Below are 26,514 nucleotides of genomic sequence, written 5' to 3'. Positions count from 1 at the left end.
ATATAGTTTTAAATTATATTATGTACATTTTGAAATACAAAAAAACAACAACTTACAAACAGACCAATATACAGTTGTGTTTATAATGTCATGTAATTGTTAATTACAGTGCATATTTACAGTATATTTTCTGTACAACTGTTGAAATGGTTTTATTGTGCAACAAAATGTTGCCAAACACCAGAAATCAAATTAATAAACAATGAAATATCAATCTTCTGAGTATACAATTAAATATCAAACTGTACATAAAGAACTATATATACTTGCTTTTATAATATATTTTTACAATGATATGTGTATATACATTAAATCATATTCTGCTTAATAACAACCACAGCTTGGCGTTGTATTTTAGACTAGAAGGTTCCTTTATATGGAGATCATCAAATACAATTTAAATCTATTTGATGAAAATATTTTGTAGGTATGGTGGCACACATGCATAATCATAGATAATTTGTGTAGTTAGCATGGAAGAGTACACGATTCTATTTATCGTGTGGGTTGAAAATAAAGCTGTTTATCACATTTTGTTTATTGATAAATATATTCTGTATTTACATTTTGCAAGATTTATCTGCCCGTTTAGATAGTATTGATTATAAGTTGTTTTTTTGTGTAACAACATACTTTTAACAGAAAACAATATTATTTGTTCTTATAAAACAAGAGGCCCATGGGCCTTAACGGTCATCTGACTATTAGTACAATACAACATAATCGTTTAAAGATTTTAGCCTATTTGACCCCTGTGACCTTGAATGAAAGTCAAGGTCATTTATTTGAACTAACTTGGTAGCCCTTCATCCCAGCATCCTACAGGCCAAATATCAGTAACCTGGGCCTTCTGGTTCTTGAGAAGAAGTCGTTTAAAGATTTTAGCCTTTTTGACCCCCGTGACCTTGAATGAAGGTTAAGGTCATTCATTTGAAGAAACTTGGTAGCCCTTCATCCAAGCATGTCACAGTCCCAATATCAGTACCCTGGGCCTTCTGGTTCTTGAGAAGAAGTCATTTAAAGATTTTAGCCTTTTTGACCCTCGTGACCTTGAATGAAGGTCAAGGTCATTTATTTGAACAAACTTGGTAGCTCTTCATCCCAGCATCCTACAGGGCAAATATCAGTACCCTGGGCCTTCTGGTTCTTGAGAAGAAGTTGTTTAAAGATTTTAGCCTTTTTGACCCTCGTGACCTTGAATGAAGGTCAAGGTCATTTATTTGAACAAACTTGGTAGCCCTTCATCCCAGCATGCCACAGGCCTAATATCAGGTCTCTAGGCCTCTTAGTAATTCACAAGCAGTTGTTTAAAGGATTTTAGCCTATTTGACCCCTGTGACCTTGAATGAAGGTCAAGGTCATTTATTCGAACAAACTTGGTAGCCCTTCATCCAAGCATGTCACAGTCCCAATATCAGTACCCTGGGCCTTCTGGTTCTTGAGAAGAAGTCGTTTAAAGATTTTAGCCTATTTGACCCTCGTGACCTTGAATGAAGGTCAAGGTCATTTATTTGAACAAACTTGGTAGCCCTTCATCCCAGCATTCTACAGGACAAATATAAGTACCCTGGGCCTTCTGGTTCTTGAGAAGAAGTTGTTTAAAGATTTTAGCCTTTTTGACCCTCATGACCTTGAATGAAGGTCAAGGTCATTTATTTGAACAAACTTGGTAGCCCTTCATCCCAGCATCCTACAGGGCAAATATCAGTACCCTGGGCCTTCTGGTTCTTGAGAAGAAGTTGTTTAAAGATTTTAGCCTTTTTGACCCTCGTGACCTTGAATGAAGGTCAAAGTCATTTATTTGAACAAACTTGGTAGCCCTTCATCCCAGCATCCTACAGGGCAAATATCAGTACCCTGGGCCTTCTGGTTCTTGAGAAGAAGTTGTTTAAAGATTTTAGCCTATTTGACCCTCGTGACCTTGAATGAAGGTCAAGGTCAGTTATTTGAACAAACTTGGTAGCCCTTCATCCCAGCATGCCACAGGCCTAATATCAGGTCTCTAGGCCTCTTAGTTATTCACAAGAAGTTATTTAAAGGATTTTAGCCTATTTGACCAGTGTGACCTTGAATGAAGGTCAAGGTCATTTATTTGAACAAACTTGGTAGCCCTTCATCCCAGCATCCTACAGGGCAAATATCAGTACCCTGGGCCTTCTGGTTCTTGAGAAGAAGTTGTTTAAAGATTTTAGCCTTTTTGACCCCTGTGACCTTGATTGAAGGTCAAGGTCATTCATTTGAACAAACTTGGTAGCCCTTCATCCAAGCATGTCACAGGCCCAATATCAGTACCCTGGGCCTTCTGGTTCTTGAGAAGAAGTTGTTTAAAGATTTTAGCCTATTTGACCCTCGTGACCTTGAATGAAGGTCAAGGTCATTTATTTGAACAAACTTGGTAGCCCTTCATCCCAGCATGCCACAGGCCTAATATCAGGTCTCTAGGCCTCTTAGTTATTCACAAGAAGTTGTTTAAAGGATTTTAGCCTATTTGACCCTCGTGACCTTGAATGAAGGTCAAGGTCATTTATTCGAACAAACTTGGTAGCCCTTCATCCCAGCATCCTACAGGGCCAATATCAGTACCCTGGGCCTTCTGGTTCTTGAGAAGAAGTTGTTTAAAATTTTTAGCCTTTTTGACCCCTGTGACCTTGAATGAAGGTCAAGGTCATTCATTTGAACAAACTTGGTAGCCCTCCATCCCAGCAACCTACACGCCAAATATGAGTACCCTGGGCCTTCTGGTTCTTGAGAAGAAGTCGTTTGAATAAAAAGTTTACGCACGGCGCACGGCGCACGGCGGACGGCGCACGGCGGACGGCGGACGGCGCACGGCGCACGGCGCACGACGACGGACGGTGCATGATGACAATAGGTCATCCAGACCCTTCGGGTCAGATGACCTAATAATGATGTCACAATAAAACCTTATAATGTCAGTTAAGGGAGATAACTGTGTAATGTGTAAAGGGAGGTAACTGTGTAAATTGTAAAGGCAAAGTAAATATACAACAGTACTATAAACCTCACATAGCACATTCTTCCAGCCTGAAAAATCTCTTTCTATAATTTCATTTTGTAGTATATTAAAACCCTAGTATACTTATCACAATCCAAAAACACCTCACTGGTCAATAATGTACATTTTACTACACATGGGTACACAATGTAGAGGTTACTCATCTAAGAGGTGGTCAACTGGACATTGCTCAACTTTGGCACAGAGATACAACAGTTAAGCACACAGCCACAAAAGACTAGCTGTAATACCCATATTATTAAACCCTAAATTACAATGACTGTAGCACAATCTGATTCCAGTAAATTACTACTCTGGACATCGATATACACAGGAGTACAGAAAGCTGCATACCGATAAAGGATATATGCTGATTAGTTGAGGACATATAAAGAAAACATGCTGCTCTCAATTTTTTCAAGAAAAAAAATAGAAAAAATGCAAATAAAAATGTCTTTTCCAGAAACCTGCTACAAACTGTAAACGAGCATTGTTACATAAATTGAGATTAACTAACCGGTAATCTCTTTTTTATCACAGGTCAAAGATCTGAGACATCTTTAAAACATACACAGCAAGAAAAAAATTAAATACCTGGTAATCTTGAGGAATATAGCTAGCGATTCCTGCATCTGTACAATTTGAAAAGAAGTCTTTAAAAAACCGTTATATTGCAGCTTTGTCAAGACAGATCAATCGATTGACAACTTGACTTTAACAATAAGTCAACATAAAACATGAACAGAAATAATACTCCTATCACTGGAGTTTAAAACAACCAAATCTACCAGGTAGGCTTTTTTACCAGTATCAAGTGAGTCTAGTTTTATCAACATGAATTGACACTGGGCTAATTTACTAGCAAGTTTATCCACACAAAGTACCAATAGACCTTTTTGCCAGTAAGTACAGTTTTATCACATGATTCAACACTGCAGAGCTCTTTTTCACAAGAATGTATAGCATTATCAACACAAATTGACACTGGACCAATTTACCAGCAAGTCTAGTTTTATCAACACAAATTGACACTGGGACTTTTTGCCAGTATTTCCTGTAGGTGATCATCCTTGCCTTCCTCTTCACAACACGGAACACGATCATCTGGACAGGGAATGGACCCTGGAATCACCCCATTTGAGTTATCTGTATTACTGATAGGCTCCAAAAGTCGCACTGAGGATAACAGAACAGAAATGTCACAAGAAATAAATAAAAAAATGTTCTTCTCTACTAGAGTTTTGCTAAAAATGTTATTTTCTTATTATTAATAACCATGTAAAAACATCTCAATAAGATCAGAGACATAAGTAATTTACTAGATCTATCTAAATCTCTGTGAAGACATATACTAGCATGACTTAAATACATATTTGATGAGTAAAATTTGGCATAATACCTTTTAGTATACTTCAGCCATCACTATTGATGTAGGACTTGATTAATTTAACATTGGACATTTTCATCAATTATCTGAGGATCTCAAGAATGTGTTATGGGCCTGTCAAGTGGACAGGTATATCTCAATGCAAGCGTACAATTATGAGTATTGACAAAGTATAAGCCAAAATCTTAACTGTTGACTTTTGGCCATGGAAGGTTTCTGCAAAATTTCAACAATTTTGGAGAAGTCAAAAATGTAAATTGTTCATTGTCACACAACTGAAGACAACAAGCAAAAGGCGATTAGAATAGGTCACTTGAGACTTCCTCTCAGGTGATCTAAAAATATGAAATGAAGATCCTCATACACATCTTTTTCAATTACACAAGGGGTATGATACATATATATGTCGCACACCTTAGACCATCTAAGGTTGGCAATGGAGTTCATCAATACTCTGCTTTTCAGAGATGAAGGTATCTGATCGTATTTAACTCTTGGTAAAAAAATATTGACTTAGACTGACCACTATTAATCTCAACTGGATTATAAAGTGTTATCCCATATCTTCAGGGATCCAGAAACAACAATTATTGAGCCAAAATTTAATGACTATTGTGATATTCTAGAGACTGTCCAGCTAGTGGAGAGCCTAACTCAAGGTTGTAAGTTTGCGGGAGTATAGGAATATAATTTCCGACCTATCACCACAACATATCCTCTCTTTCCTTTTCCTCTGGATTAATCCCTTTGTAGTGTTATTAAAATTTGCATGCTAAAACTACATGCTACTTTTTATATCTACAGTAACATGACAAATTCCACCAGAGAACTACATGAAATGGATGGTAACTAATATTTATGTGTGCTGTGATAACTGTGATAAGTCTATAGAATTCTAAACCTACATATAAGCCTGATCTATTCTAAAAGAGCACTAATGCATTAGGAACTAACTAGACCTGTAAGTCAAGAGCTACCTAATAACCCCTACCCCTTATTGCGTATCAAGGCAACCATATGTTCTAAGATCATGTTTCCATGGTTACCGTTATTGAAGAATGTGGTATATGTCAAATTATAGAAATCCATATTTTACAACAATTGACTATGTCTGAAGACAACTTATTCAAAACCCGATGATCGAGTTTTTGGACATTTTATAAAACCATTGTATAATGACCTGGTTATCAGGACAACCAAATTAAAAAACTGCCATGCTTGGTCCCTTATTCATATTGCTGCCAAGTTTTATGAAAATTGATCTACTAGATGTAGTTTAGGAGGAGTACTATCCCATTATAGTCTGGACACAATTTTCTATGGACAGGCGAGACTAATAAAATCTTTCACCCCTTTTGGGGTGAGACAGGGGAATCTCAACCCGAGGGGTAAGATTCTTAAGTTGTCAAACATGACGCTTTGCCGAGTGTTAGACAGCTTAAGAATTCTTATCTCGAGGGTTGAGATCTCCTGTTTCACCTCAAAGAGGGTGAATGATTTTTTTTCTCTTACCCTGTGCACCACTTTGTGTCTCTAATAAACGTGTCACTTATATGCAAGCGAGGATGACATGACCTCAATGAGTTGCCGTCTTCGCCGTCTTTGTGACGTCATTTCATTGTTGTCGTGACATTATAACACTATTACCGCAACGTCACAATACTGTTGTCGTGACGTCATACCATGGTTGAGCAAGTGCGAAGATCTCGTGTAGCTTGTCTTTACCATAGGGTGAGATAGAAAAATCTCACACCAGTAAAACTGTGGATTAATAAAATCTGTTACCTGTAAGTGAACAAGATCGGGTTATCTCAGTCGAGGGCTAAGATTTTATAACATAATCCCAACCGAGGCGTTAGCCGAGGTTGGGATGTTACAAAATCTTAGCCCGAGACTGAGATAACCCGATCTCGATCACTTAAAGGTAATAGATTTTTTTTCTCGCGCCTCTAAGATATAACAAAACCCATCTATATATACGCGTTCCGAATGTAAAACTATCCCTTCATCGGCCTCCTGGTTCAAAGCCGATTAACCATTACATCTGCGCTTCGATTTCAGTCATTCCGCATAAAACTATATTTCGGTTATATCAAAGACAAACGATGATCAATCGGTACATACTGTTTCATAATTAAAAACAACAACCAAACAATGCATAGTAAATCACTGAATGCACATATTTCTAATAATATTGACTATCTGACGCTTGTGACGTCACCGGTTCAAGAGTTTGACGTCACATGCGCGGACTGTTACATGAATGGCGTAAAATTCCGCCAAAATTCGCGTAAAGGTACCAGACAGATCGGACGAGATAGAAAAATCCAGCACCGGGTATCATGTGAGATTTCCCTGTCCGAGGTGCGAGAAATTCCTGTCTGGGGTAAGAGAAAGCTGATTCCAGTATGTACTGGTAACCTTATACACTCTTTGTAACAAGAATCAACAAGAGGCCCATGGGCCTTTACGGTCATCTGACTATTAGTACAATACAACATAGTCGTTTAAAGATTTTAGCCTATTTGACCCCTATGACCTTGAATGAAAATCAAGGTCATTCATTTGAACAAACTTGGTAGCCCTTTATCCCAGCAAGCGACAGGCTTAATATCAGGTCTCTAGGCCTCTTAGTTATTCACAAGAAGTTGTTTAAAGGATTTTAGCCTATTTGACCCCTGTGACCTTGAATGAAGGTCAAGGTCATTTATTTGAACAAACTTGGTAGCCCTTCATCCCAGCATCCTACAGGCCCAATATCAGTACCCTAGGCCTTCTGGTTCTTGAGAAGAAGTCGTTTAGAGATTTTAGCCTTTTTGACCCCTTTGATCTTGAATGAAAATTAAGGTCATTCATTTGAACAAACTTGGTAGCCCTTCATCCCAGCATGTCACAGGCCCAATATCAGTACCCTGGGCCTTCTGGTTCTTGAGAAGAAGTCGTTTAAAGATGTTAGCCTTTTTGACCCTTTGACCTTAATGAAGATCAAGGTCATTCATTTGAACAAACTTGGTAGCCCTTCATCCCAGCATCCTACATGCCCAATATCAGGTCTCTAGACCTCTTAGTTATTCACAAGAAGTTGTTTAAAGGATTTTAGCCTATTTGACCCCTGTGACCTTGAAGGAAAGTCAAGGTCATTTATTTGAACAAACTTGGTAGCCCTTCATCCCAGCATGTCACAGGCCCAATATCAGTACCCTGGGCGTTCTGGTTCTTGAGAAGAAGTCGCTTAAAGATTTTAGCCTTTTTGAACCCTTTGACCTTGAATAAAAGTCAAGGTCATTCATTTGAACAAACTTGGTAGCCCTTCATCCCAGCATGCCACATGCCTAATATCAGGTCTCTAGGCCTCTTAGTTATTCACAAGAAGTTGTTTAAAGGATTTTAGCCTATTTGACCCCTGTGACCTTGAATGAAGGTCAAGGTCATTTATTTGAACAAACTTGGTAGCCCTTCATCCCAGCATCCTACAGGCCCAATATCAGTACGCTGGGCCTTCTGGTTTTTGAGAAGAAGTCGTTTAAATGATTTTAGCCTATTTGACCCCTGTGACCTTGAAGGAAAGTCAAGGTCATTTAACTTGGTAGCCCTTCATCCCAGCATGTCACAGGCCCAATATCAGTACCCTGGGCCTTCTGGTTTTTGAGAAGAAGCTGTTTAAAGGATTTTAGCCTATTTGACCCCTATGACCTTGAATGAAGATCAAGATCATTTATTTGAACAAACTTGGTAGCCCTTCATCCCATCTACCTACAGGCCTAATATAAGGTCTCTAGGCCTCTTAATTATTCACAAGAAGTTGTTTAAAGGATTTTTGCCTTTTGACCCCTTTGACCTTGAATAAACGTCAAGGTCATTCATTTGAACAAACTTGGTAGCCCTTCATCCCAACATCCTACAGGCCCAATATCAGTACCCTGGGCCTTCTGGTTTTTGAGAAGAAGTGGTTTAAAGATTTTAGCCTATTTGATCTCTGTGACCTTGAATGAAGGTCAAGGTCATTCATTTGAACAAACTTGGTAGCCCTTCATCCCAGCATGCCACATGCCTAATATCAGGTCTCTAGGCCTCTTAGTTATTCACAAGAAGTTGTTTAAAGGATTTTAGCCTATTTGACCCCTGTGACCTTGAATAGAGGTCAAGGTCATTTATTTGAACAAACTTGGTAGCCCTTCATCCCAGCATCCTACAGGCCCAATATCAGTACGCTGGGCCTTCTGCTTTTTGAGAAGAAGTCGTTTAAATGATTTTAGCCTATTTGACCCCTGTGACCTTGAATGAAGGTCAAGGTCATTTAACTTGGTAGCCCTTCATCCCAGCATGTCACAGGCCCAATATCAGTACCCTGGGCCTTCTGGTTTTTGAGAAGAAGCTGTTTAAAGGATTTTAGCCTATTTGACCCCTATGACCTTGAATGAAGATCAAGATCATTTATTTGAACAAACTTGGTAGCCCTTCATCCCATCTACCTACAGGCCTAATATAAGGTCTCTAGGCCTCTTAATTATTCACAAGAAGTTGTTTAAAGGATTTAGCCTTTTGACCCCTTTGACCTTGAATAAACGTCAAGGTCATTCATTTGAAGAAATTCGGTAGCCCTTCATCCCAGCATCCTACAAGCCTAATATCAGGTCTCTAGGCCTCTTAGTTATTCACATGAAGTTGTTTAAAGGATTTTAGCCTATTTGACCCCTGTGACCTTGAATGAAGGTCAAGGTAATTCATTTGAACAAACTTGGTAGCCCTTCATCCCAGCATCCTACAGGCCCAATATCAGTACCCTGGGCCTTCTAGTTTTTGAGAAGAAGTCGTTTAGAGATTTTAGCCTTTTTGAACCCTTTGACCTTGAATCAAGGTCAAGGTCATTCATTTGAACAGACTTGGTAGCCCTTCATTTCAGCATGCCACAGGCCTAATATCAGGTCTCTAGGCCTCTTAGTTATTCACAAGAAGTTGTTTAAATGATTTTAGCCTCTTTGACCCTTGTGACCTTGAATGAAGATCAAGGTCATTCATTTGAACAAACTTGGTAGCCCTTCATCCCAGCATCCTACAGGCCCAATATCAGTACCCTGGGCCTTCTGGTTTTTGAGAAGAAGTGGTTTTAAGATTTTAGCCTATTTGACCTCTGTGACCTTGAATGAAGGTCAAGGTCATTCATTTGAACAAACTTGGTAGCCCTTCATCCCAGCAACCTACAGGCCAAATATGAGTACCCTGGGCCTTTTGGTTATTGAGAAGAAGTCGTTTGAATGAAAAGTTTATCGACGGCGGACGGCGGACGGCGGACGGCGCACGACGACGGACGGTGCATGATGACAATAGGTCATCCTGACCCTTTGGGTCAGATGACCTAAAAACCTATCGGTATATGATCAAGGAAGAGTAAACTCAGTATACATTTGCTAACAACTTTTAATCAAACATCTTTTTTTAAGTAAATCATTTAAACTTGGGGTCAAGGTCAAAGTATGACCCTATATGACAATTTTCAAAATTAAAGATAGCATATATAGGTCAAGAAAAGCTATAGATAAGGCCATGGCAAGAAGTTGTAAGAAGTTCACACATTATGATTAGTAGATGTCAAACTTTTAGTAAATGCTTACCATATTACTATAAATTCCATTGCCATAAACAGACAATATTTCGAATATAAATACAATGTAAGTATTGTCTTTTTGCAGAAATCTTAGTGAGTCCTCAAAATAGAGAGTATAGTCACAGGGGAGACAATCATGATTAGTAGATGAAAAATTATTGTTGAAATGCCCAACATGCTATAGCCACTGTTGCTAAAATACCATTCATCTTTCCCCATGCTGCAATATATACAGACAGACTCCAGTATTTCTCATGCTACAGATTCTGATGCTATTTTTATAAGACAGACATAAGTGCTCCCATCTAGGAAGGTGCTTCTACTTGCAGAATGATTTAATGTACAGTGCTATAGAGAGTAAAAATTACAAACAACTGTTTCACAGTGTTACACACCTGTCGGTCAAGGCGTACTGTTTAAGGGTTGGACAGGTGACACTGTAAGTAGTGAAAAAGTATCACATTACCAATATCTAATACTGCAATGTATGTTTCTTAAAATTACAAATATTTAAATTCTATCTTTGCAATCAATGATTTGTTTTTTGTTGATTTCTTTTTAAGAGGTGGCAATTTATCATGAATTCTGTTACCTACATTGATTCACATTTTTATGCAATATGTAAATTAAGTTGGAAATAAAATGTTTACTAGCCCTTTTTCTCAATATTGAATTCACTATGTTAGTCACAATTGGTTCATTATAACTGTGTGATAGTTTAGACCTCTATGTTAATAACTGTCCCAGATACATACTGAAATTTTGTTTTAACCCTGAGACTTCTCCTTTAGGTGTGGTATATAGATGTTACAATCTGTGAGACCTCTATGTTAATAACTGTCCCAGATACATACTGAAATTTTGTTTTAACCCTGAGACTTCTCCTTTAGGTGTGGTATATAGATGTTACAATCTGTGACTTCAATTCTTATGTAATAATGTGTGTTTTAGACTCCTATGGTTCTTCCTCTGTGTGTATTAAATAACTGCTTTGGTTGTGATGGTATTGAATAAATGCCATAAATACTTAGAAAGACATCAATATATGGATGACACCAGAAAACTTACTTCCTTTCTTCTTTGTGCCTATCGTGGTTGGTAGGAGAGTAAGAAGGACAAGCACGGTGAGTAATACAACACCACCAGGGACAAAAGTCAGCACCGTCTTAAAGTACTGGTTACACCGAGGGCAGCAGCTCCTGTGTTAAAAAAATGAATATGACCTTTTATTGTGGTGTGAATGTCAACATTGTCTCAAAATACTGGTTACATTTACCTATTACTGTATTAGTATACGACAGCAACTTTTCCTTAAATAATAAATACAGTGTTGGTTTGGAACAGCTGTCAACCCTGTCTTGAAGTACCGTACTTGGCAGCAACATTTCTGATAAACAATTGTTTAGTGTTATATTATAGTGTTACACTAGTACTTTAGTCCAAGACAAATATCTACACAATCTTAAAGCAGTAGTTACACTTAATTAGTATATCAACTCCTATCTTAAATGATAAAGAAATACAGTGTTTGTCTGGCCTGATCTGCTACCCTTATCCTAAAATGTGGTTACTACAGACTAAAGATACCTACCGTATTCGCCGTAATTAGCGCCCAGGGCATTTAAATAATTGTAACAAAGGGGGGTGGGGTGGGGGGAGGGGGGGATTAATGAACCAAAATGGAACTTATGGACAATTCTTTTTAAAACTTTCTGTACTCATGGTACATTAATGTGTTACAGTACACATGCATATATGCATTTTATCCCTTGAGATCCATTGTGTCGTGATTCACATGTAAAAGATCATGTAATATGGGATACAATGCTAATGTTAGAGGCATCACATGTTGTAATAAACATTGCTTAAACCATGGGACGAGGGCGTTTATACAACTTCCGCTTTTCTGCAGAAAAGGGAGGGACGCTTATATAGGGGAAGGGAAGGGAGGGGGGGGGGGGGGGGGAGGGGGGAGGGCCTCTATTATGGTGAATATGATACTGGTATTTTCAATATTTTAATTAAATATTTGACATTTGTGACCTCAAAAATTAGTCAACAGTCTTCTATTTGAATAAATGTGGTTGATGGACACTAACTGTGCTACAGCGAAAGCTAACTTGATCTGCCAAGCAAGACAAACACCAACGCTGTCTTAATTCATTCACTGCTGAATTAAAGACACATTTAGACTATTCTAAATAAAATGCTAGACCCATTATGCATTTTTTTTTTCATTTTAGAATATTTTATACATATACCCGCCCTCTCACTATAAAATTAACAGTAAATTCAAATTATCACACTAATACATATACCCACCCTCTCGCTATAATCTTAACAGTAAATACAAATTATCACACTAATACATATACCCGCCCTCTCGCTATAATATTAACAGTAAATTATCACACTAATACATATACCCGCCCTCTCGCTATAATATTAACAGTAAATACAAATTATCACACTAATACATATACCCGTCCTCTCGCTATAATATTAACAGTAAATACAAATTATCACACTAATACATATACCCGCCCTCTCGCTATAATATTAACAGTAAATTATCACACTAATACATATACCCGCCCTCTCGCTATAATATTAACAGTAAATACAAATTATCACACTAATACATATACCCGCCCTCTCGCTTTAATATTAACAGTAAATTATCACACTAATACATATACCCACCCTCTCGCTATAATATTAACAGTAAATTATCACACTAATACATATACCCACCCTCTCGCTACAATTTTAACAGTAAATACAAATTATCACACTAATACATATACCCGCCCTCTCGCTTTAATATTAACAGTAAATTATCACACTAATACATATATCCGTCCTCTCGCTATAATATTAACAGTAAATTATCACACTAATACATATACCCGTCGTCTCGCTATAATATTAACATTAATACAAATTATCACACTAATACATATACCCGCCCTCTCACTATAATATTAACAGTAAATTATCACACTAATACATATACCTGCCCTCTCGCTATAATATTAACAGTAAATATAAATTATCACACTAATACATATACCCGCCCTCTCGCTATAGTATTAACAGTAAATACAAATTATCACACTAATACATATACCCACCCTCTCGCTATAATATTAACAGTAAATACAAATTATCACACTAATACATATACCCGTCCTCTCGCTATAATATTAACAGTAAATTATCACACTAGTACATATACCCGCCCTCTCGCTATAATATTAAACAGTAAATTATCACACTAATACATATACCCGTCCTCTCGCTATAATATTAACAGTAAATTATCACACTAATACATATACCCGTCCTCTCGCTATAATATTAACAGTAAATACAAATTATCACACTAATACATATACCCGCCCTCTCGCTATAATATTAACAGTAAATATAAATTATCACACTAATACATATACCCACCCTCTCACTATAATATTAACAGTAAATTATCACACTAATACATATACCCGTCCTCTCGCTATAATATTAAATGTAAATACAAATTATCACACTAATACATATACCCGTCGTCTCGCTATAATATTAACAGTAAATATAAATTATCACACTAATACATATACCCGCCCTCTCACTATAATATTAACAGTAAATTATCACACTAATACATATACCCGCCCTCTCACTATAATATTAACAGTAAATTATCACACTAATACATATACCCGTCGTCTCGCTATAATATTAACAGTAAATTATCACACTAATACATATACCCGCCCTCTCGCTATAATATTAACAGTAAATTATCACACTAATACATATACCCGCCCTCTCGCTATAATATTAACAGTAAATACAAATTATCACACTAATACATATACCCGCCCTCTCACTATAATATTAACAGTAATTACAAATTATCACACTAATACATATACCCGCCCTCTCACTATAATATTAACAGTAAATACAAATTATCACACTAATACATATACCATCCCTCTCGCTATAATATTAACAGTAAATACAAATTATCACACTAATACATATACCCGTCCTCTCGCTATAATATTAACAGTAAATACAAATTATCACACTAATACATATACCTGTCCTCTCGCTATATTATTAACAGTAAATACAAATTATCACACTAATACATATACCCGTCCTCTCGCTATAATGTTAAAAGTAAACACAAATTATCACACTAATACATATACCCGCCCTCTCGCTATAATATTAACAGTAAATTATCACACTAATACATATACCCGCCCTCTCGCCATAATATTAACAGTAAATACAAATTATCACACTAATACATATACCCGCCCTCTCGCTATAATATTAACAGTAAATACAAATTATCACACTAATACATATACCCGCCCTCTCACTATAATATTAACAGTAAATACAAATTATCACACTAATACATATACCCGCCCTCTCACTATAATATTAACAGTAAATACAAATTATCACACTAATACATATACCCGCCCTCTCGCTATAATATTAACAGTAAATATAAATCATCACACTAGTACATATACCCGCCCTCTCACTATAATATTAACAGTAAATTATCACACTAATACATATACCCGCCCTCTCGCTATAATATTAACAGTAATTACAAATTATCACACTAATACATATACCCGCCCTCTCGCTATAATATTAACAGTAAATTATCACACTAATACATATACCCGCCCTCTCGCTATAATATTAACAGTAAATACAAATTATCACACTAATACATATACCCGCCCTCTCGCTATAATATTAACAGTAAATACAAATTATCACACTAATACATATACCCGCCCTCTCGCTATAATATTAACAGTAAATTATCACACTAATACATATACCCCCCCTCTCGCTATAATATTAACAGTAAATACAAATTATCACACTAATACATATACCCGCCCTCTCGCTATAATATTAACAGTAAATACAAATTATCACACTAATACATATACCCGCCCTCTCGCTATAATATTAACAGTAAATACAAATTATCACACTAATACATATACCCGCCCTCTCACTATAATATTAACAGTAAATATAAATTATCACACTAATACATATACCCGTCCTCTCGCTATAATATTAACAGTAAATACAAATTATCACACTAATACATATACCCGTCCTCTCGCTATATTATTAACAGTAAATACAAATTATCACACTAATACATATACCCGCCCTCTCGCTATAATATTAACAGTAAATACAAATTATCACACTAATACATATACCCGCCCTCTCGCTATAATATTAACAGTAAATATAAATCATCACACTAGTACATATACCCGCCCTCTCGCTATAATATTAACAGTAAATTATCACACTAATACATATACCCGCCCTCTCGCTATAAATATTAACAGTAATTACAAATTATCACACTAATACATATACCCGCCCTCTCGCTATAATATTAACAGTAAATTATCACACTAATACATATACCCGCCCTCTCGCTATAATATTAACAGTAAATACAAATTATCACACTAATACATATACCCGTCCTCTCGCTATAATATTAACAGTAAATATAAATTATCACACTAATACATAAACCCGTCCTCTCGCTATATTATTAACAGTAAATACAAATTATCACACTAATACATATACCCGTCCTCTCGCTATAATATTAACAGTAAATACAAATTTATCACACTAATACATATACCCGCCCTCTCGCTATAATATTAACAGTAAATATAAATCATCACACTAGTACATATACCCGCCCTCTCGCTATAATATTAACAGTAAATTATCACACTAATACATATACCCGCCCTCTCGCTATAATATTAACAGTAAATATGTAAATCATCACACTAGTACATATACCCGCCCTCTCGCTATAATATTAACAGTAAATACAAATTATCACACTAATACATATACCTGTCCTCTCGCTATAATATTAACAGTAAATACAAATTATCACACTAATACATATACCGGCCCTCTCGCTATAATATTAACAGTAAATTATCACACTAATCCATATACCCGCCCTCTCGCTATAATATTAACAGTAAATACAAATTATCACACTAATACATATACCCGCCCTCTCGCTTTAATATTAACAGTAAATTATCACACTAATACATATACCCGTCCTCTCGCTATAATATTAACAGTAAATTATCACACTAATACATATACACGCCCTCTCGCTCTAATATTAACAGTAAATACAAATTATCACACTAGTACATATACCCGTCGTCTCGCTATAATATTAACAGTATATACAAATTATCACACTAGTACATATACCCGTCCTCTCGCTATAATATTAACAGTAAATACAAATTATCACACTAGTACATATACCCGTCCTCTCGCTATAATATTAACAGTAAATACAAATTATCACACTAATACATATACCCGTCCTCTCGCTATAATATTAACAGTAAATACAAATTATCACACTAGTACATATACCCGTCCTCTCGCTATAATATTAACAGTAAATACAAATTATCACACTAATACATATACCCGCCCTCTCACTATAATATTAACAGTAATTACAAATTATCACACTAATACATATACCCGCCCTCTCACTATAATATTAACAGTAAATACAAATTATCACACTAATACATATACCCTCCCTCTCGCTATAATATTAACAGTAAATACAAATTATCACACTAATACATATACCCGTCCTCTCGCTATAATATTAACAGTAAATACAAATTATCACACTAATACATATACCTGTCCTCTCGCTATATTATTAACAGTAAATACAAATTATCACACTAATACATATACCCGTCCTCTCGCTATAATGTTAAAAGTAAACACAAATTATCACACTAATACATATACCCGCCCTCTCGCTATAATATTAACAGTAAATTATCACACTAATACTATACCCGCCCTCTCGCTATAATATTAACAGTAAATACAAATTATCACACTAATACATATACCCGCCCTCTCGCTATAATATTAACAGTAAATACAAATTATCACACTAATACATATACCCGCCCTCTCACTATAATATTAACAGTAAATACAAATTATCACACTAATACATATACCCGCCCTCTCACTATAATATTAACAGTAAATACAAATTATCACACTAATACATATACCCGCCCTCTCGCTATAATATTAACAGTAAATATAAATCATCACACTAGTACATATACCCGCCCTCTCACTATAATATTAACAGTAAATTATCACACTAATACATATACCCGCCCTCTCGCTATAATATTAACAGTAAATACAAATTATCACACTAATACATATACCTGCCCTCTCGCTATAATATTAACAGTAAATATAAATTATCACACTAATACATATACCCGCCCTCTCGCTATAATATTAACAGTAAATACAAATTATCACACTAATACATATACCCGCCCTCTCGCTATAATATTAACAGTAAATACAAATTATCACACTAATACATATACCCGCCCTCTCGCTATAATATTAACAGTAAATTATCACACTAATACATATACCCGCCCTCTCGCTATAATATTAACAGTAAATATATAAATTATCACACTAATACATATACCCGCCCTCTCGCTATAATATTAACAGTAAATACAAATTATCACACTAATACATATACCCGCCCTCTCGCTATAATATTAACAGTAAATACAAATTATCACACTAATACATATACCCGCCCTCTCACTATAATATTAACAGTAAATATAAATTATCACACTAATACATATACCCGTCCTCTCGCTATAATATTAACAGTAAATACAAATTATCACACTAATACATATACCCGTCCTCTCGCTATATTATTAACAGTAAATACAAATTATCACACTAATACATATACCCGCCCTCTCGCTATAATATTAACAGTAAATACAAATTATCACACTAATACATATACCCGCCCTCTCGCTATAATATTAACAGTAAATATAAATCATCACACTAGTACATATACCCGCCCTCTCGCTATAATATTAACAGTAAATTATCACACTAATACATATACCCGCCCTCTCGCTATAATATTAACAGTAATTACAAATTATCACACTAATACATATACCCGCCCTCTCGCTATAATATTAACAGTAAATTATCACACTAATACATATACCCGCCCTCTCGCTATAATATTAACAGTAAATACAAATTATCACACTAATACATATACCCGCCCTCTCGCTATAATATTAACAGTAAATACAAATTATCACACTAATACATATACCCGCCCTCTCGCTATAATATTAACAGTAAATTATCACACTAATACATATACCCGCCCTCTCGCTATAATATTAACAGTAAATACAAATTATCACACTAATACATATACCCGCCCTCTCTACTATAATATTAACAGTAAATATAAATTATCACACTAATACATATACCTGTCCTCTCGCTATAATATTAACAGTAAATACAAATTATCACACTAATACATATACCCGTCCTCTCGCTATATTATTAACAGTAAATACAAATTATCACACTAATACATATACCCGCCCTCTCGCTATAATATTAACAGTAAATACAAATTATCACACTAATACATATACCCGCCCTCTCGCTATAATATTAACAGTAAATATAAATCATCACACTAGTACATATACCCGCCCTCTCGCTATAATATTAACAGTAAATTATCACACTATAATACATATACCCGCCCTCTCGCTATAATATTAACAGTAAATATATAAATCATCACACTAGTACATATACCAGCCCTCTCGCTATAATATTAACAGTAAATATAAATCATCACACTAGTACATATACCTGCCCTCTCGCTATAATATTAACAGTAAATACAAATTATCACACTAATACATATACCCGTCCTCTCGCTATAATATTAACAGTAAATATAAATTATCACACTAATACATAAACCCGTCCTCTCGCTATATATTATTAACAGTAAATACAAATTATCACACTAATACATATACCCGTCCTCTCGCTATAATATTAACAGTAAATACAAATTATCACACTAATACATATACCCGCCCTCTCGCTATAATATTAACAGTAAATATAAATCATCACACTAGTACATATACCCGCCCTCTCGCTATAATATTAACAGTAAATTATCACACTAATACATATACCCGCCCTCTCGCTATAATATTAACAGTAAATATGTAAATTACACACTAGTACATATACCCGCCCTCTCGCTATAATATTAACAGTAAATACAAATTATCACACTAATACATATACCTGTCCTCTCGCTATAATATTAACAGTAAATACAAATTATCACACTAATACATATACCGGCCCTCTCGCTATAATATTAACAGTAATTTATCACACTAATCCATATACCCGCCCTCTCGCTATAATATTAACAGTAAATACAAATTATCACACTAATACATATACCCGCCCTCTCGCTTTAATATTAACAGTAAATTATCACACTAATACATATACCCGTCCTCTCGCTATAATATTAACAGTAAATTATCACACTAATACATATACACGCCCTCTCGCTCTAATATTAACAGTAAATACAAATTATCACACTAGTACATATACCCGTCGTCTCGCTATAATATTAACAGTATATACAAATTATCACACTAGTACATATACCCGTCCTCTCGCTATAATATTAACAGTAAATACAAATTATCACACTAGTACATATACCCGTCCTCTCGCTATAATATTAACAGTAAATACAAATTATCACACTAATACATATACCCGTCCTCTCGCTATAATATTAACAGTAAATACAAATTATCACACTAGTACATATACCCGTCCTCTCGCTATAATATTAACAGTAAATACAAATTATCACACTAATACATATACCCGCCCTCTCGCTATAATATTAACAGTAAATTATCACACTAATACATATACCCGCCCTCTCGCTATAATATTAACAGTAAATACAAATTATCACACTAATACATATACACGCCCTCTCGCTATAATATTAACAGTAAATACAAATTATCACACTAATACATATACCCGCCCTCTCGCTATAATATTAACAGTAAATACAAATTATCACACTAATACATATACCCACCCTCTCGCTATAATATTAACAGTAAATACAAATTATCACACTAATACATATACCCAACCTCTCGCTATAATATTAACAGTAAATACAAATTATCACACTAATACATATACCCGCCCTCTCGCTATAATATTAACAGTAAATACAAATTATCACACTAATACATATACCCGCCCTCTCGCTATAATATTAACAGTAAATACAAATTATCACACTAATACATATACCCACCCTCTCGCTATAATATTAACAGTAAATACAAATTATCACACTAATACATATACCCACCCTCTCGCTATAATATTAACAGTAAATACAAATTATCACACTAATACATATACCCGCCCTCTCGCTATAATATTAACAGTAAATACAAATTATCACACTAATACATATACCCGCCCTCTCGCTATAATATTAACAGTAAATACAAATTATCACACTAATACATATACCCACCCTCTCGCTATAATATTAACAGTAAATACAAATTATCACACTAATATCTTTATAAATATAAATATGAATCATTGACTACAATATTATCAAATTATGCCACTTCTAATGTCAATGAATTTAAGTACTGTTGATTTTCAGATTTCATATTTTATTCCAGTCTCTGACAGACATACAAGTATGAAACAGGAGGTCACTATACATACCGGTAATATAGACATGCCGCATTATAAAGGATACATAGCATGACAGTGCATTTATTACAAAATGTATAAGTGGTGTACATGCTCAATCAATAGTTGTTTTTTCTTCTTAAAAAATTGCGTAAATTTGTCAAAGCAGCTATGTTAGATATAGTAGCACTTTGCTTACACTTACCAATGAACACAGCTGTTCCTGTAGTGTAACAGTTCATCTTATTCAAGATTTCAGATGTTCCCCTTGCAAGAATGCATTCAACATGAATACTGACACCAACATATAAGACAAATGTGTCTTGAACTGATGACATGACAATCCAATAATCAAAAACAGTGACTACCACTTAATTGACTTTATCATCATTTAATTGACTTTTTGATCATTTTACTAATACATGTAGTTGCATAACTTCAAGAATACCAAGATTTTAGAATGTTTTTTGAAATTTCTGTATATAAACCTAAAAGACTTACGTGCATGGGTGATTTTGCTGAATAAGAACGACAGCGATCCCATTTGAAAGTTTGTCTGTAAAGCTCATAGCTCCGTACACGAAAGCTCCGCTCTCGGTGTTTTCTCCAATCAGATCTGAAGTCATGGCAAGGGAGGTAACCAGCATGGTGGAGCCACCGATGCCAAGCAGTACAGCTGCACCGTAACAGTACTGCTTTGAGGATTCTTTTAGGAAGTAGATCCACACACATGCTCCTACCCCACATAACTGTCCTATAAAATAGGTGGCCTGGAAATCAAGAGAATCACATAAAATAATACGCTGAATATACATCATTACAACATTTCACAAAACTCTAGTGTGATCAGTGGTGTAACCCATGTTGTGGAGAGAAAGTTTTAGACAGTAAAACAGTACAATCGAGCATGAACTTCTAATTCAAAGCCCCATTCAATTTGCTAGTTACAATACATGTACCTCCTTGTGTTAAAAACATAATCCTTGTTATTTAGACAGGGTTGACTAAAGATTTAAACATATTTTCTAATGATGGCTTTTGGCTAAATGCAGTCAAGTATTTGTTTTCATATGAACACTCATTCTTTTACAATATAACTGATTACAATTACATCTACTTACTTTTCTGCCAATGGCTTTGTTAATATATTTCATGAGTAAAGATGTAAAAAGTCCACTGACGAACACTACCAGTGGCATGATAGCTACATTCACCTGGAAATAAAACAAGAAATACTATTTAGATATTATCCATTTTTCGCTACAACAGAGGAGAGAATGTAGAAGCCAGGCCCAAGCAGGGTTCAAACCCAAAGCCTATGAATACTGGACATATACTCTACCAAAGGACACCAATGATTGACCCAGTCAAGCCCTGCTACATCGTAAGTCCTGTAAAATAAAGATTCAAAGAACTTTTATCACATAACTGGCCCATCCAGCCATGTCATAACGTCATATCGTAGCTATTGTATGACACATGTGTAATATCACTATAATGACATCACATGTAGCTTTGGAGTCATAATTTATATATGACGTCGCATGATTGTCTCAGTAGACGGAAACGCCACATCTGAGCCAGATTTCAACTGTTTTATATAGAGAAGAAATTCAAAGTGTTACTTATATTTTTATTAATAAAAGTTATGTGATGAATAGATCTCGAATTTTACAGTCGTGACTATGTGATATGAAATTTATCAAACTCATTAGAAATTTCTTATGCCACTCACCTAAAGGCTCGTGGCATATCAAATTATTGAATTCGTTTGATTTTCATATCACATAGCCACTCATGTAAGATGCTCTATGTCACTTTGAAAAGATTTGTTTTTCTTAAATGATTTACATATAGAGTCTTCTCTACTGATATACTGAGTTTTGTTTCCTTTTAGAGAAAATTACAAACAAAAATTAATGTACATTTTGTAGACTAAAGCAATAAATTGATGAAAAGGTGGAAAAAGTCAAAACATATTAATTGGTATACACATTGTATAGTCTGAAACCTGGCTTAGCCTCCTAATGTTTTAAATGACTCCCTGCCATATGTGAAATTTTTTGGGTCCCCCCCCCCAAGGAAAGCCATATATGACTGCATTGAAACACAATATATGCATAGGGAGATCTTTATAGTTAACGTTCAAAGATGTTGACATAAAGCCCAGCAATAAAGTTATTTTTAAGACTTTTAAGTTATTTTTTTTACCTTAGACATTTGTAATGTCTCTGTGACATACAAGGGGAGATAAATCTGTGAAACATTCACAAATAACCTGGTACACATGTAGATCAATGCAACCTGTGAAAAAAAATACAAAATAGATTTACAAACAATATTGTTCAGTATTTATCATACAATTCTTTAATACAGTACTTAACTTTTTTAACCAAAATGACCTTCTTGTTGTAATTTATGTTTTTAGGTATATTATAATAATAACACAGTCTTTACGCATGATTATAGTTTTTACAGTATACACAGTCATGCATGCATTTACCCCAAAAGGTAACTTTTGTATCTGACTAAATTCTCATTTTGATTCCATTTACATTTAAATGAATACATGTTGTAACATTTACTTTTTACAATTAATATCGATGCATGCACTAACAAACTAAAACTATCCCTAAAAGGCAATGGGACTCATTCACGTACCACTTGATACCCGATGTGTGGGACTATTGTTTCTATTGGTGATGGAATGACGTCAAATGACATTATCGCGGGATAACATCATTTCAGCGGGTAGATTACAAAGAGTTAGACTCCATCACCACTGGAGATACTAGTCCCGCACAAGCGTTATCGGGTATCATGTGGTACATGAATTAGTCCCATTACTGTACCAGACCATATTTTTTTTTCATTAATCCATTCACGCTTTGTTTTACTCCACAACATCATATTATTAAAGTGAATAGTCGGGCAAAGAAAACCAGTCTAAATGCGTTCATTGGCCTTTCAAAAGTTCTCACATATTAATACGGATGTCAAGTTCTGCTTAGTTTCCCAGTTCTGACCATCAAAGTAAAGAAAAGTTGAAAGCATTGAAAGCGAGGCTATGTGGAAATGTAACCACGGACATAGTGAGCCGGGAGGACGTTTTAGAATTACCATACTTTAAATTAATTTCTTTGTACGCAGACAGATTGTGACGAGATTTTATTTTTCCATTTCTTAAGAAATTATACTGGATACATTCACTCCATTTTACCGACTTTAGCCATCATTGCCCGACTGTTCACTTTAATATCTTAAAATAAGTTTTAAATGACTTAAGCAGTAGCTTACAGAATTTTTATTCGTACGAAAGCATATGCAAAGCAATGTATTTAATAGCTGCAGCTACTGTTTGTAGATTTACCTGATAAAATTGCCTCTCCTTGAGCCAATCCTTCCAGGACATGAGGGATTTTTTCAGCATGGAGATTTCTATTGATTGAGCACTGGTGGCAGACGATGACATTGATGAACATGTTTTAAGAGACTTTGACATGGCTTCCTCAGCCTCTACATGAGTAAAAGGTTTTACGCCCTCCCTTAACACCGATTTGGAACAGGAAGCTGACTACAACTCCTAAACTGACCACAATAAACACAAGGTCCTAAAAATAAACCAGAAATTGATATGAATGATAATTTGCGTATTTTATAATGATAATAATTAAAAGTCCATTTTTTTTTCAAAAAAATGTACCTGCACTTTTGGACCTAGTGTATCAGTCCCTAGTTCTATTTTGCTTCTAGGTTTACTATATATATATATATATATATATATATAACCTGGTATATTTCATATTTCATAAGGAACAGAGTAAATGTCAAGGTCATCTTTTTGACAAACAACAAATTGACCATAAACCTCTGTACTATGCACAGATGGAATACTTAAGTAATTACTACTTTAATTGAAAATCTTACCCTGAACTTGTTGTTGTCGACAGGAGAGAGCATGTCACTATTTCCAATACCGTCTCCCGTGTTTAAGTAAAAGAGAAGTGCAAATAACCCAAACACAGTCAGGTTGGAGAGAACTGTGAAGGCATATCTGTAACAATATCAATACTTATACAGATTATGAGGGAAATGATTTTTTAAATCAAGGGAAAAAAATGGAAATAAAATCATTTATATAATTGTCTTCCTTTCTTTTCCATTTACCGTGGGCACTTTTTTAATATTACTTCAATTAACAAAACAAAAGTATACTGTTGAACTTTATTATAAACTTAAATACAATACCATTTTTAGGTTTCAATTGGTTATTGACTAGCATTTCATTATTTTAAGATCCTTATTTAAACTTCAATACTACTCTTGGATAACTTCAAACTTTCACAACACATGCTCCATTCTAATTTGAGTTAATGAGTTTTTTATTTGACATACTGGGTAATCAATTGCCACAATTGATATTGATAAGCGATCTTTCTGTTTACCTCATGCCGTTTAATTCGACTCGTTCATCGACCTTAGTGGTGAGATCGGGTATAAGGGACAAGTGAGAGATTTGTGTGGACGCCCAGCCAAACTGGAATATAACGACGAACGGAGCATAGTAGATAAACTGGTACAGATCATTGGTATGTTCACAGGTAATACACTGGTTAAAGATAAAAGGAAAGCTGCAGGCCACACATATTGTACCTGGAAAAGATAGAGTGAAAACATAATGGTATGAATCGTTTCACAGCAACAGCGAGAGACACAGATCATTACATTTGTACTTTTATAAAAAAAATAGTAACCTAGTTATCAACCCCCAAAACAAGTGATGAAGCATACCAATCATTACCTTAAAACCACAAATTGATGTATTAATTTTGACCTCCTCAAATGAGATGCAACCATATGCTTATGTAAATTGAGTTTCCAAGAGTATCTTATATGTTAATTGTTTAATTCATTTGATTGTTGATTAATCTGTAACATCAATCACTAAACATGAAATCAGTTACCAGAGACTCTCTAAAATCATACGTACCAATTAAATGCCATGTTTTGCGCTTCCCAATCTTAAGTATCCCTTGTGTACGATCAGACTCGATACCAATGAAGGGTGTGAATAACGCATCACTGATCTGACCAATCATCATCAAGTAGCCAGCTAGGGTGTTGTTAAACTCTTTGACTTGATGGAAGTAGATTATGAGGTAGCTGAACCACATTGAGGCCGTGAGGTCATTTAGTACATGACCAATGCTGTACAGTAGCCTCTGTGACAGAGGTAAGTTTTTAACAGCACTGGAAGAAGACTTCTTCAGGAGCGGTGCTGACTCTGACATCTTGGTGTTGTTTTTTTTTTTTAATTAAATGTGAATGAAAGTTAATGTCAATATTTAATTTCTGTTTAATTCACTCCTTCCTGCTTTACAAGGGTGAGTATGGTCAACAGTTATGTAAACAAAAATATATGTTTGAGGTGTGACGTTCCCATACAGAGTGACATATTAGTTATAGTTCTTGTAATATTGCTGTAGAAGATGATCTGTTGAACCTGAAAAAGTCAGAAATTAATATCATTGATTTAATTGGTATGTGTATTGCAGGACTATATATATATAATTTATGTTGTTAATATAATATCTTGTTCAAATGTACAAGTCTGGATTAATATTGAGTTGATCAATTACACCCAGGTAGCTCATTCAGCAGAGCAAGCATTACCCTGACCAGTAATCCGAGGTCATGGGTTAACAGTGATTTTTATCCCTATATAACTGG

General features: G+C 35.0%; 1 protein-coding gene across 1 annotated transcript; it reads right to left on the bottom strand.

Annotated features, from left to right (window-relative positions):
• Positions 1-5: 5 nt before the first annotated feature.
• LOC138333361 (major facilitator superfamily domain-containing protein 12-like) lies at positions 6-26,306 on the bottom strand. The gene is given in 10 exon segments (XM_069281705.1): positions 6-4,192; positions 11,077-11,207; positions 21,286-21,554; positions 21,906-21,998; positions 22,996-23,088; positions 24,155-24,328; positions 24,330-24,395; positions 24,712-24,838; positions 25,230-25,437; positions 25,775-26,306. Coding segments are annotated over 10 exon segments (1,623 nt in total). The 5' UTR covers positions 26,076-26,306; the 3' UTR covers positions 6-4,031.
• Between the last annotated feature and the right edge of the window lie 208 nt (positions 26,307-26,514).

Source organism: Argopecten irradians, chromosome 10 (genome assembly GCF_041381155.1).
Source record: "Argopecten irradians isolate NY chromosome 10, Ai_NY, whole genome shotgun sequence".
Taxonomy (NCBI): domain Eukaryota; kingdom Metazoa; phylum Mollusca; class Bivalvia; order Pectinida; family Pectinidae; genus Argopecten; species Argopecten irradians.
Note: the sequence above shows the minus strand (reverse complement) of the source record. Positions and strands in the feature narration are given on the sequence as shown.